At 50.3% G+C, this 13,084-nt stretch overlaps 1 protein-coding gene across 1 annotated transcript in view; it reads left to right on the top strand.

The window, feature by feature from the left end:
• The window catches only part of PLXNA2 (plexin A2), a 180,276-nt gene that overhangs the window by 124,458 nt on the left and 42,734 nt on the right, over nt 1–13,084 (top strand). The window contains exons 10-13 of the mRNA XM_037410617.1: nt 2,946–3,146; nt 5,024–5,120; nt 5,483–5,676; nt 11,654–11,805. Coding sequence (XP_037266514.1) covers nt 2,946–3,146; nt 5,024–5,120; nt 5,483–5,676; nt 11,654–11,805 — 644 coding nt within the window. The remainder of the gene's footprint in view (nt 1–2,945; nt 3,147–5,023; nt 5,121–5,482; nt 5,677–11,653; nt 11,806–13,084) is intronic.

Below are 13,084 nucleotides of genomic sequence, written 5' to 3'. Positions count from 1 at the left end.
AGACGTCAGTCCATTTTTCTCTAGAACTTCTACTTTAGCTTGGGATTAATCATTTAACGTCAGATACTTACAGGTACTTAGGTACCTAGTTCCATTAGATCAAAGCAAATCAGAGCTAAACAGAATGTAAATACTTCTGATGGTCAGAGCCTTTGTCTCTATGTGTTGCTGTTCCTGGTATATAAATCAAGGAAAAACTGTATCTCCCGGTGTGTTACGAAGAGATAATGCTTACAGTGTTGACATCTTACAGGAGGAACGTCACACAATTACCAGGCATTCCCTAGGTCTTTTTTTGCGGTTTGTCTCAGAGTTTCATTTACACACCTAGTTTGTGCTCATGGGGAGCTGGAGATCTGCTCATCTGTGGAACGATGTTTGCAGGGAGAGTTTCCTTTTATTTTGCATACAGCATCTTGCATAGCAAAGTCTTGAGCTACTGCAATATTAAAACTTGCTATTAAATTACAGTTGCGTTATTTTGGCCAGATAGTGGCAGAAGTGGAAACAAATCATGCTTCTCTGTACTTAAGGCTTTAATTGCTGTGCTTAGTTTTCTGAATATATATATAGTTTTGAAGGCAGCAGCATTTTGCTCTTTTCTTTGCTCCTTTATTGCAATCACACAGATGTTTGAAATATTTTCACATGGTTTTCAATGGAATATTTAATAGACCGCTTCCGGTTTCATGTTGGTTTGTACTCTTGAAAATCAGGCTCTTTTCAGGGACTGAGGAACTATCCTTACACGTTTTTTCACTGCCTCCTACTGAGAACTCCTGAGCCTTAACTTGTTTATAAAATGACTATCAAGGAGGAAGTACCATCTTTGACATCACCTTTATTTAATGCCCTGAGGTCAGTGTTTGGAGCCTTTGGGGTTCAGCAAAGAGGCTGTTTAATTCCTGCAGTGGATGGTGAAGCTCCCATCACACTGGCCTCGCACTGCAGGAGGGGTCATTCGCAGCTCAGCTGCCTGTCATCAGCCAGCCTCATGCCTGGCATTGCAGGAGCAGGACCTGTCTAATCTCCTCATTCATACAAGAGGCTCCAGTCCTAACCAGGAAAGCCCTGAAGTGAAATTTCTTTTCACTTTTGTTTTGTCTCAGCCCCCCACTCCCTCCCTTCTCCTCCTCTGGACTCCGGCTGAGCAGCCTCTCCTTGCTCCTGGAGCTCAGCATCCCTCGCCGGTTCTGGTTGCCTCCCAAAATGCTTTTGCTCTGGCCTGGCAGGGTGATTGATAGTACCGTAAGGCTCTGGCTGTAATACACTCCTGAATTTGCATTTGCCTCAGAAAAAATGCATTCCTGGAGCAGCTCCCAGTTGCATCCCAGAGGTGTGGAAAGACTTTGATCTGCAGCAGGAGCCACTGCTGTCACCCGCTTGAGTCACTGAGCTTGGCTAGGACATCACCTTCCTCCTGCCCAGGGGGCTGGCAGGGTCCCCTGGGCAGGCTGGCAGGCTGTTTGCTCTTTGCAGGCTAATGTAAAAGGGCTTAGGGTGCCTGAAGGGCAAGTGTCCAGGAGAATCGGAGGCTTACGGTTTTGAAGCCCTGGGAGTGTTGTGAAGGAGACAGAGACCCAGTGTCTCAGGTTCCAGGGGCCTCAGAGCCTGTTTGGCACCTTTGGGCTGCCCTTCCTCCCCCTCTGATGGTCCCTTCAGTGAACACCCAGTGGCAGGAGCTCTGCAGGTGCCATCATGTGTTGGTAATTTCGCTGTTTTCACAGTGCATGAAGGGATGTGTGGCACTCCCATCACAGCCCAGCATCCATCCCACTGATACATACTGAGATCCAGTTGTACACAAATTATTTAGCTTTTGCTTCAGTCCTCTCTCCTCTGTGAGAGATCCCTCCTTGGTATCAGCTCCTCGGATCTAAGGATGACCACTCCTAAAAGTGGTAAGACCTTTACAAATGCTGTTTGCTGGAGGAGGCGCTGAGTTTATTGCCCGTGCCAAACCCTTTGCTGTGATTCCTAAAAGAAAAGGCCAGTCTTGTAGACTAGACAGTATTTCAGAAAGCCCACGGGGATCAGGATTAGGGTGCTTAATCCCATCTGTGAAAACCCCATCCCTACTCTCCTGGATACCGACTGTGACCAAATCCTCCCGTCCTTGGACGTCCTCCACTTCCCAGAAGCACAGAGCAGGGAGGAGCGTTGCTTTAGAGATCGAAAGGGCAGTTCAGGTCCCGGTGCCTTGCCCAGCCGGCCAGCGGAGGCACGCATCCCACCCAGGCAGTCCTCAGCTAAGGAAAAAACTGTGGGAGCGTGGCAGTGAGCTGGCTGGGCATCTCAGAAAGGCCAGAGATGTGAGAGCACGGTAAGGGGTGAGAGCAGATAGAGCAGAAATTAACATCGCCTTGGAAATTAGTGGCACACTGGCGTAATTTTACTCAGCTAAAGTAGAGCGGAACCGTACCTGGTAGCGAGAGGGAAGTGCATCCCATGCTGCTCAGTCTCGCTCCGAAGCAGCACACAGCCAAGGGGTGTAAGGAGTGAAATGGGATTAGGAGGGGGCCCAGGGAGTGCAGCCCATCACCCTCCTGCAGCAGCGGGGCTCAGGCAGAGCTGGAGCAGCTGATAACGCGCTGTCGCTGCTGTGGGAGGGCAGGGCAAGAGCTTGTGTCTCCGCAGATAAAACTCCAGCAAGCTCAGAGCCGGGAGGATGCTTTCGATTTATTCCCCAAAAAGAGGTGTTCCTTCTGTGGCTGCGGTGAGAAAATCAGCGCCGGTCCCCGAGAAGGGGGGCTGTAATGGGGGTTTCTTTATTTCTGCACTTCACCTGCAGCTGTGAGGGTGGACTGAGAAGTGGCTGGTCCTGTGTGCTGAGGATGCTCTGGGACATCAGCCCGGCCACCGGAGCAGGTGGGCTGAGACCTGGCCAGACCTGCGGACACACCATCACCACCATAACCTCCCCCTCTCTCTTATTGCTCCCCCAGGACTGTCCTCAGCTCTTCCCCACAGAGGAGATCCTGATCCCGGTGGGAGAGGTAAAACCCATCACACTGAAGGCGAGAAACCTGCCCCAGCCCCAGTCCGGCCAGCGCGGGTACGAGTGTGTCCTCAGCATCCAGGGTGTGATCCACCGCGTGCCTGCCCTGCGCTTCAACAGCTCCAGCGTCCAGTGCCAGAACAGCTCGGTGAGGGACCGGGAGGGGACCTTGGCAAAAAAGTGCCCCAAATGGGTGTCAGCTCCAAAGGGCTGCGAAGGGGCTGGGCTCAGCCATGGAGCTGATGGAACGTCTTGGGGTTAAACTAATCCTGAATTCCAGGTGGGAACCCGCCGTGGGCATGCAGCGTGTTTCATTATAGCACCGTGTTTCATTATAGCACCGGCTGGGAGAAGATCCTTTATCTGACAGCTCCCTGTCTGACTGTGGGGGGTCAGCAAGGGGTAGGGGAGGAGGAGGAGGAGATGCACAGAAGGTGTTAAGGCAGGCTAATTTACACGGGGGAGATAAGGCGAATCACAGACCCCCTTATCAGGGAGCTGTCGAATTCCAGGTCATGGTAGCTGGATGAATACAGTAATGCTGAAAAGCAGCGTGGTGCTTGGAAGGAGGGGGAAAGGAAAACTGCCAGGGCAGAGAGCACAGCACAGCAGAGAGAGGGAAACTGAACGATTCTGCCGGAGAAGCAGGCAAGGGAGGATAGCGCTCCTCCATGGGATGGGGTTAGCCCTGCCTGTGGACCTGGCAGAATTTTACCCCAGAATACCCAAAGTCACTCAGGGATGCTGAAACGCATATGGTGAACGCGAGCCAACCCTCCGAGCTGCAGCCCACGTCTGGGTCTCACATGGCACCATCCTCATCTGGAGGACGGGCAGGGGAGGGCACGGTCCTTCCCCTCCTCGCCGTGCATTCAAAGAGGTCCACAGGCAAACAGGGCATGTTCAGTTTGGTTTAGGCAGCGGAACAGGGTCTGCTTTAATATTCGGTACAGATGGTCTTAAATTGTTAATGACGTTTTGAATTTTTAAAAATTTCACTGGGTATTTATATATCACTGGTCGTCTTTGGGCCTTGCAGCTTGGTGGATAATAAATGTATTAATACTGTATAGTACTTTTCCTATCCAAAGTGATTTATAAACATTAGAGAAGCACTTTTATTCCTGTTAGGCTAATAGGAAGTTGTAGGTGGAGAATGTAAGGGCAATTCTGTGCTCACAGCTCTATCATTTGTACAGAAGAGCTACTTTCACATTAAGTAAAACCCAGGCAAGGTGAATCCATACAACCAAACGTAAGTTAAAACCATACACAACTATTGCATGGGGACAGTCAAAGCAGTCTGCTTTGGTTTAATCATCATTCCCTCATCCCAAAGAGGATGGCAACGTTCGGTCACCTTTTTAAGTCTTTTTAGCAGCTCTTGGTTGACTTACAGAGAGCATCAGAATGAGGCCTCCTTGGTGCTAATTGTGATAAGGGGAATTTCAGAATACACCGGGAATTTGCCTAAAGCATCGGGATTCACGCAGCCATGGCCCTCAGGAAATCCATGAGAAGGTCAATAATTCCAGCCAGTGCTATCCTAGGCTAGGCTGAAGTACAGAGTGGGAAAGGACCTCCCTGCACTGTCTGTTTTCCCTCAGCTGTTGCCTACTTCATCAGGCAAAGCTGTGCAGCATGATTTTTAAGCTCCCAGTCACACTAGGGTGCTCAGTGACTGTATAAGAAGATAGCCTGAAGGCAGCAGTCCTTCCAGTCTGATTAACTGGAGGGGGCTGTATTGATAAGCTAGAGACTGAGTGACAAGAGCAACCACTGTGAGTGGAATAATTAATCTATTACCTCTCACAAGGACTAGATCTGATTTAATTATCTCTTCCTGGTGAGGAGGAGGGAGTCAAAGCAGGACTCTGGAGGTGAAGTGTAGAAGTGCGGTGGTTCAGACATCAGCACATGTTTTTAAGCAGAGAATAATCATGGTTTCTGAAAAAAAAAAATCTTTTCTTGTTAGTGTCTCTGACACATCCTCCCAAGCGTTTCATTCTCGATCTTCTCCTTCAGTATCTCTATGACGGGATGGACATCAGCAATTTGGCGGTGGACTTTGCTGTGGTTTGGAACGGGAACTTTGTCATTGACAACCCGGAGGATCTGAAAGGTAACGGCTGCTTGAGTGGGCTTTCAAGTCACGGGAAGGAGGGAGGTGATGGGGGCTGGAAAGCGGTTCCTGGGGCAGAGTGGCGTTAGCTGCCATCACTTTGGCCACAGGCAGAGATGTTGTGGTCCTGGTGGAACTTGCTTTGGATGAGAGCAACTCGCTGTGAGCAGCACTATCAGTGGAGGACTGGGCTCCACTGATACAGCCTTGGCTTTGGAAGCCACATGTGCAAGTCCACTCTGCAGCTTGTTAAGTCAAAACTCCACAGCCGCCTTTGCTTCTAAGTCCAAGAGCAGCTGTAGTGCATGTGAATAGCCCAATTCCTGACCTCGTCCTGAGTGCCCATCCCCTCTTCCCCGCAGTGCACCTCTACAAGTGCTCAGCCCAGCGCGAGAGCTGCGGGCTCTGCCTGAAAGCCGACCCCAAGTTCGAGTGCGGCTGGTGCAGCGGCGAGGCCAAGTGCACGCTGCGACCGCACTGCAGCGCGCTCCCCGCCCAGCCCTGGCTCGACTGGTCCAGCAGGAACGTCAAGTGCTCCAACCCTCGCATCACCGAGGTAAGAGCGCGCATCTCCGGCCCCTTCTCCTTACCCCGGCCAAAGTGGATTTGTGTTCGCCTCCCTCCCCACTGAAAACCCGCCGTTGTGCATCCCATGCTGAAGAACAGGGACTAAAATGCTCCACTACGTTCTGTGAAATTGCTCTGCAGATCTGCCGGCACGTGGTCAGGGTGTGCAGCCCACTGCCCCGCCGCGCAGCTCTCACTCACCGGCGATGCTACCAGCACTGGGGTGACCGCTATGGACTGTTGCAAGAATGCTAATTAAACTAGGGAGCTAATTAGTCTATAGCTGGTGCTTCTGATGTTTCTGTTCAGACCACTGAGGGATGCAAAATGTCTCCCACGAGCATTTTTACCAGTAAAACTGCACTCGGTCTGTTAACGTTACTATTAGGAGTGACACTCGTATCAGGTGGGAATGAAAGAAGATTTTGGTTTCTCACTTAATTAACTCCCCTAAAAAAGCCTCCCTTGCCCTGAGCATGCATCCATACTGCAGGAGGTGGAGGTGTGGGTGTAAAACGGTGTTGGATCAAAGTAGCCTGTTGCACTGATGCTCATGGCAGGGCAGGAGCAGGGCTCCCTGGCACATAAGCTTTCTGCCAGCTGAATAAGGATCCTGGTATGTGTGGAAGTTTCCTCTTAACTCAGATGAGTTTCTACACCAGCTTAACTAAACTTGGCTCATGCTCAGCCCCCCTGGGAGGAAGGCATCGCCCTCCTTTTGATGGAGGAGGCGAGGACAAGGCAGAGGCTAGTGGGGCTGTATCAGGGCTGGGGCTGGCGGGAGGAGGACGTTGCTGAGGAGGGTCTGTCCATCCCGCAGGGACGTTACCAGGCTCTTGGTGCTTCTTAGACCTTTTGTCCAGCTGCATTACATTTTTGATGGGCGGGTGTTTCTCTTGTGCAGTGTTCTGTAAGCTGCAGAGTGGAGGTGGCGGTGGTGCTGGCTGTGCAGAGGCGTGAGAGCGTTAAGAAGTGCTGAGAGTCTGTCCTTCCGCTGTTTTGTTGGTTGGTTGGTTTGGCAAATCATACCTATCTTCACAGAGAGATGCCTTAAAGGCTTGCCTGGATACTCACCCTGTCCTGCCAGCAGTCAGAAACCAACGTTTTCATATCTGAACACCGTTCTGCTTGCACGAGGTTATGCTACAAGATGCAAGAAGCAAAACAGCCTCTGCCTGAGATTTTCTTTGCTGTAAACTGTTCAGACAGTTTTAACATTGAATAAGTCTTAGAATGATTTATTTACCCCTCCTTGAGGTAAGCAGAGAAGGGGAAAAACACTGCTGCAGCCACCAAGTGACTTGCATCTAAGCCCTGCCAGGCTGGCTCTGGCGGCTGGCTGCGGGCATGGCGCTGCCACCAAGTGTTTTATCACTGTCCAACTTGAAAGCAATACTTTTGGTCTCTGTCCAAAGAGAAAAAAGCAGAGCTTTGCTGTTACAGATTTCTTGTCTCCATAACCAGGTCTGTGTCTCAGCCTTCGAAGTGGGAGGCACGGGGTGCCTCGCCAGGGGATGTTTTGAGTCTCAGGAGATTGCCCTGAGTGGGTCTGGAGATGAGAGAAATCGAGTCTGTGCTTTCATTGGCAGCTGGGCTTATTCCACAGTGAGAGTCAGCGCTAGAAAATACAGATTTCAGTGGGATGTATCGTCCCATGGCCTCTGCTGACTCTGACGGTGCTGTGAGCTGTTGTGATTTTATTACAGGTCTTGCAGTGTTTGGTGGTTTTCCTCGAACTCCACCTCTTGCCTTTCTCCTTATGAATTCACAGCTTTTTTGGTTGGGTTTTTTTTTTTTTTGGTTTTTTTGTTGTTTTTTTTTTTAATGTGAAAGTTTGCAGTTTTCATTGTTGTAGAAAAAGAAGGGGGGAAGCAGAGGGAACTAGGGGCCTTGTTTGTGCACTTTGAGATCCACCAATGGGAAGGGCACTGATAGGGCTAAAAACTCTTCTAGAATTTTGCCAAGTTCTTGAGCAGTCATGTCTGTAGAAAACAGCAAAGCCATAGAAACCCCGTAGGTTCAATATTCCTGAACCCAAACCTTTCAACAGCACAGATTAAGCTCTTTCAGACTTTCCCTCCAGAAAAGTATATGAGATCGTCTTGGAGATCATGAGACCTTTACAGCCTTCGTTGCTGTTGGTTCCTTCTTACTGGCATCCCAGTTTTTTCAGTATTTTGGGTGCCTTTTTGCAACGTGCAGTGCTGCAGAGCTCTGTGCTGAAAGCTGGGAAGGGACCACTGTGCCCTGCTGGGACCAGCCTGCTCTGGGTGACACGTTCTCCATCCTGCGTGCACCAGCATTGAGAGACTCAACTGGGGAGCAAGTGTTTGGTCTCCTACTGGGGCTTGCATTGCAGCCTGGATCTCTCAGATTAAAAGAGCCTTTAATACAGGCTGGTTTCCACTCCTTTTGCTTCATCTGCCCAGGTTCACGCTTCCTGTCAAGCTGGAGGTCAATGGCCTGACTCCCAGGCACCAGTGCCTTCAGGGGATGCATAACTAGTAGGACAAGATTGTGTTTTAATAGTCGTAAAAGTAAATGAGCAGTAGGATATAGGCAGTCCTTTTCTTTTTCTGAGCAAGCGGCCCAGCTGTCACCGACAGTGTCCCTTTAACAGCATAAAACTTCCACACGGTCTGTGGTCTTAGCAATAAATAAATAAAAATCAGTTTTCTTGCGAACAAGCGGCACTCTGATCTCCTATTCATTTATTTGCAGGCCTCATTAATATAACATCAGTGCAACAAACAGCTGAAGGGGGGGGGGGCGGTGTCAGGCTGAATAATGGAGTTGCTCTGCTGAGATAACAATTAGGTTCTGAATGTGCTATCAGCTAAGGCAGAGACAAGGAGGGATCATGCCGGGATGACAATGCTTATGTGCTGGTTCCCTGCTGGGCTCATCAGCTGGGATCCAGCTAGCTTAGAGCAGGATGAAAAAAGACAAAGAGAATGAAGGTGGATGACATTTTGGGAGGGGGCAGCGGTTGTGCCCTTTATTCTGCAAGGCGGCCGCTCTCTCCGCACCCTGACAGATGCCAAGTGGCCGTTGTGCAGAAGGGTCTGAGGCTGGCGGCTTACCTCCAGCTCCAGAAGGAAAGCCCTGGCCGACTCACAGCCAGCCCTAGGTCTCCCCATCTCATGCACAAGCTGCTTCTGGCAGCTAAATGTTGCTTTATGTCAGCGAAGCTGAACTGTGCAACTGGCAAGATGTGAGGCTGAGAACATTTATCCTGTATCATTACAGCAGTGTCTTCTGCAGGCTGGGGAGGGAAGTATGCTAGCACCGTGTCAGAGCTCCTGGGTGCTTGGGATCTATGGATTCCAGCCTCGGTGATCCCTGGGTTCCCCCTAACTTGGCTTCAAGAAAGAAGCAGCAACAGCAGAAACGCAGTGGTGCATCTGCATGCCTGACGTGACGTGAGGGTGGAGTGTAAAGGTGACCAAGCTCCTACCACCACCCGCTTCACCTCTGTGTTTGGATCCTTTCTGTGAATAATACACTGCTTCACACGCACATAAATCCTCTCCCTGGGCCGCAGGAACATGCTTTCCTAGAGGCAGTGGATTGCTGATTTTTTTCGTGCAAGGCGAGGCTGATGCAGAGGGGAGAGATGACCTGCTCAGATTAATCTGGGAGAGGAGCAAAACCAAAGGCCCTGCTCTCACTGACTTCAAAACTGCTTCAGTTTTGCAAACAACCTAAAAAACTTCCAGCAGAGGTGCAGCCCATTAAACACTAAATGTACAATTCCTGGTAATGGCCTTGTTTTCCTCAGCTGCCCTTCGCGGGTTCTTCTGATCCTCCACAGAATGAAAAGCCACTCTATTAAAGTACATTTCTTGAAATCGGGGAGTTTTCCTTCCTAATCCTGCCTGTCTCAGACCAGAAATCTGGGCTCCCCAGCACCACCCAGCACCCACTGCCAGCAGCATCCCTGGGCTGAGGTTGCTGGAGGTGCCTGGCTGTGCATCTGCAGCACGAGGTGACCCAGGGGTGCTGCCTGGCCGGGTGCTGCTTGCAGGGCTCGCCAGCACTCACTGCAACGGGACCTTTAAGACTTATCTTCTTTTTGTGATTTTGACTGAATCTCTCCAGCTGTAATTAATTGAATGCATCTGTTCTAACCCTGGGGCTGCTTTATGGCACAGTTACTTCAAAACTGTTCAATTAGTGGCCACTAAAATCTAGGTCGAGTGGAGCTCCATATTGGGGATTTTCCAGGTCAGGACATTTTCAAAATACAGAATCAGCGCGGCTTTGTTCGAGGAGGCCGGCTGGCTCCGCTGGTTGTAGTAAGGTCAAGAAATGGCAAACTGTGACTTTTTTTGAACAGCGATAAGACAATGAGCCCGGCCGTGTAAGTGCTCCAGCAAACACATTTTAACGTAATCTAGAGCTGCAAAGGACAGTTGTAACTGTCAAGTACGTGAACTGCCGAGTCCAGGTGATTCCCAACTAGCAACATAAACGTTACCAGTGCAGGCCTTCAGGACTCGGTGTAATGCACTACTTAATCTTCTGGTGTCTTGTATGGGCACAGAGTGCTTCATGGAGCTAAATGATACAAGACACGCTACGCCGTCTAAGTTACAGAAAACAGCAGCACAACGGAGTGTGTAGTGAATAAATTAGAAACCTCAGTCAAGGGGAGGGGGAGGTAGAAATTCAATCATAGGCGGAGGAAGGAGGTGGTGGTTGGATGTACTAGGCAGGTCCTGGCTCTGCTGGTTGTGCGCAGGATGCTGAGCCCAGCGTGTCTGGCCAGATTCAGTAGCAGCACCTTGAATGGGAGCAGAGATGGAGAGCCAGAGATGAAGAGGTGTAAGCAAGGGAGAAGGAAAGTGGCTTCCGCTGGGGTCTGAAGCACGGGGAGGGGCTGAGGGGAACTTGGTGCCACAGAAGTAACGGGGAACAGGGGTGGCCTGATGGTGTTAGCGGTTCATGTTGGGTGGGAAGGGGGAGACGTGTCCCATGGCGTTGGAGAGTGCAGGGGGTCCCACAGGGGCTGCTTTGGGGCAGGCTCGGGCTGCCGGGGCGCACTCGGGCTGGGGCTGGTGTTTTGCCTCCTTCCTTCCCTGCTCACGTCCAGGGAACAGCAAGCTCTTAAGGAAGTAAAAGAAAAGCAGCCATGCATCCGTAACTGCTAAGGAAAACATTTTGAAGAGCTGAAGTCTTTTGCCAAAGACAAGAGTGGAACAAACAAGCGTAAACAAGATTTATCTATTCAATTAATTAAATTGCATTATTACAGATTATGTTTATTTATTAATAACAGCTGTAGCATGGGGAAGATTAGTAACTCACCCAAAAGCAACAGCAGACCAGTGGCAGATTCAGGACAACTATTTGAGAGTCTTGGGTCCAAATTTTGTGACTATATGTTATTGTAATTTATACTCCTAATTGAAGAGGATATTGTCCTTAATGAGAGTCTATAGAAGCAGAGATGATTATGGCTGAGGCAGGCTATAAACAGGCAGCTTTAAAGCACAGATCTCACTCTTTAACATTTATAAGTCATTTGAGGTGCCAACTTACTAATAAAATGTGACATTAACGTTCAAGAGAACAGCCAAGGCAGAAGCTAAAGTTCTGCAAAGCAACAGGCTGCTTCTGGAAGGTGACTGACCATCTTCTGTATGTATAAAAACGGAGCCAGTCCTACCCTTCTGCAAGGCTTCCTGGGGGGTGGCATTGCCCATGCCTCTTGGCCAGCCCAGGGACCTCAATGTCCTCTCTCGGGCCACGGCACAGATGGATTTCAGCTTCTCCTTGGGCTTCTCCAAGACATCCAGAGGTGTCACGAGAAGGTGGCGCTGGCCTGGGTTTGGCGGTTGGAGCACTCGGTCTCCCCGAGCAGCCTGCAAAGCAAAAGTCTGTTTCCAAGTCAGATACGGGGTTGAAGAAGCATGGGTGTTGTGGGGCCACCAACTCAATTTTTCTGTTTTGTTTCCCTCTAGATCCTGACAGTGTCAGGCCCCCCAGAAGGAGGGACAAGGGTGACCATCCGTGGCGTGAACCTGGGCCTGGATTTCTCCGAGATTGCCCATGGGGTACAGGTTGCTGGGGTGCAGTGCACACCCCTGCCCGAGCAGTATGTCGTCGCAGAACAGTGAGTGGCCTCGCAGACCTCACCCATCCACACCGCGGGTCCCCAGGGTTGGCAAAGCCTCTTCCCTGACCTCCAGCAAATGCACAGGAGGCCAGTAACTCATCCAGACCCTGGGCACCATCTCTCCACCCTTTCCAGCCCTGCAGGAAGGGGTCTGGAGGTGGATGGTGCCTGGAGCAGGGCATGCCATTCCGACACCAGAGGGGCTGAGGTGCTTGGATGCTGTCTGGGGGGTTAAGCAGCCCTTTAAGCTTTCATTAAGTGTTTTGTTTCCTTCCACACCACGGTTCCTGCTTTGCTAAGCAACTTTTCTGATGAGCACCTTGCTGTTGACGCTGAGCCTCTCTGCCCTCTCTGCTCCCCATCGCACTTGAAATTCAGCCGGCGCTGCCAGCTGCACGCAGCCATTTGTTAGGCGGGTGAGGTGGTGACAGCCACTTAATCCGAATGGGCCTCCACTGGAGTCAATTCATTTATTTCACTAAGAAAAATGTCAACCAAAAATTAGAAAATAGGCATGTAACAGAGGATGGGCAAATAAACCTCCCAAAGTGACACGTGCTCCTGGTGCTGTTTGAGGGGCAGGGGGTTGTTCTGGTGTAGCCAAGGTGCTGAGGGGTGTGTTGGGGGTCATTTGTGCAGGGCAGGAGAAGAGCAAAAGGTAATGTCTCCCCTTGGGTTGTCTAATCTTTTCTGCTGGGGATCAGGATGGCATGTAGTAGGGCCATGACTGCTCGCAGTGAGAGATGGGGAGCCCAGGTCCCGTGAGCGGTCCCAGCAGTGTGGATCTGCCCCACTTTCAGGATGGTGAACAGAACAGTGAGAACAGCTGAAAGCAGTTGCCCTTTGGTGGTGAAATGCGTTGGGTGGGTCCCAGTCTGATCCCCAGCATAGTGAAAGGACCCGCCACTAGCACATGTTGGCCTTGGTTAGGGTTTTGCTCACTCCTTATCTTTGTTTCCCCATCTGTAAGACAGAAATGACACTGATCTCCCCTTCCAGTGTATCAGTCTGTCATGCGATCACTGGATGAAGGGTTTTACGGGCTTGCAGAGTGTCGTTGGTGATGTTGCAGGAATGGCTCCAGCCGCTGCACCAGTGGTACTGTCACTGCTAGTGGTTTGGGCTGTTCTGCTGAGCAGTATTTTGTTTTATTTTATTTTTCAAATAAAGGGTGGAAGAATATAAAATTATCCTCCTTTGATGGTATGAAACCCTGATTTTATAATCATGACTCTAATTACAGCTCTTGAGCTTTCAAAGTTTGTTAACATCATTA

Source organism: Falco rusticolus, chromosome 17 (assembly GCF_015220075.1).
Source record: "Falco rusticolus isolate bFalRus1 chromosome 17, bFalRus1.pri, whole genome shotgun sequence".
In the NCBI taxonomy this organism is placed as follows: domain Eukaryota; kingdom Metazoa; phylum Chordata; class Aves; order Falconiformes; family Falconidae; genus Falco; species Falco rusticolus.
Note: the sequence above shows the minus strand (reverse complement) of the source record. Positions and strands in the feature narration are given on the sequence as shown.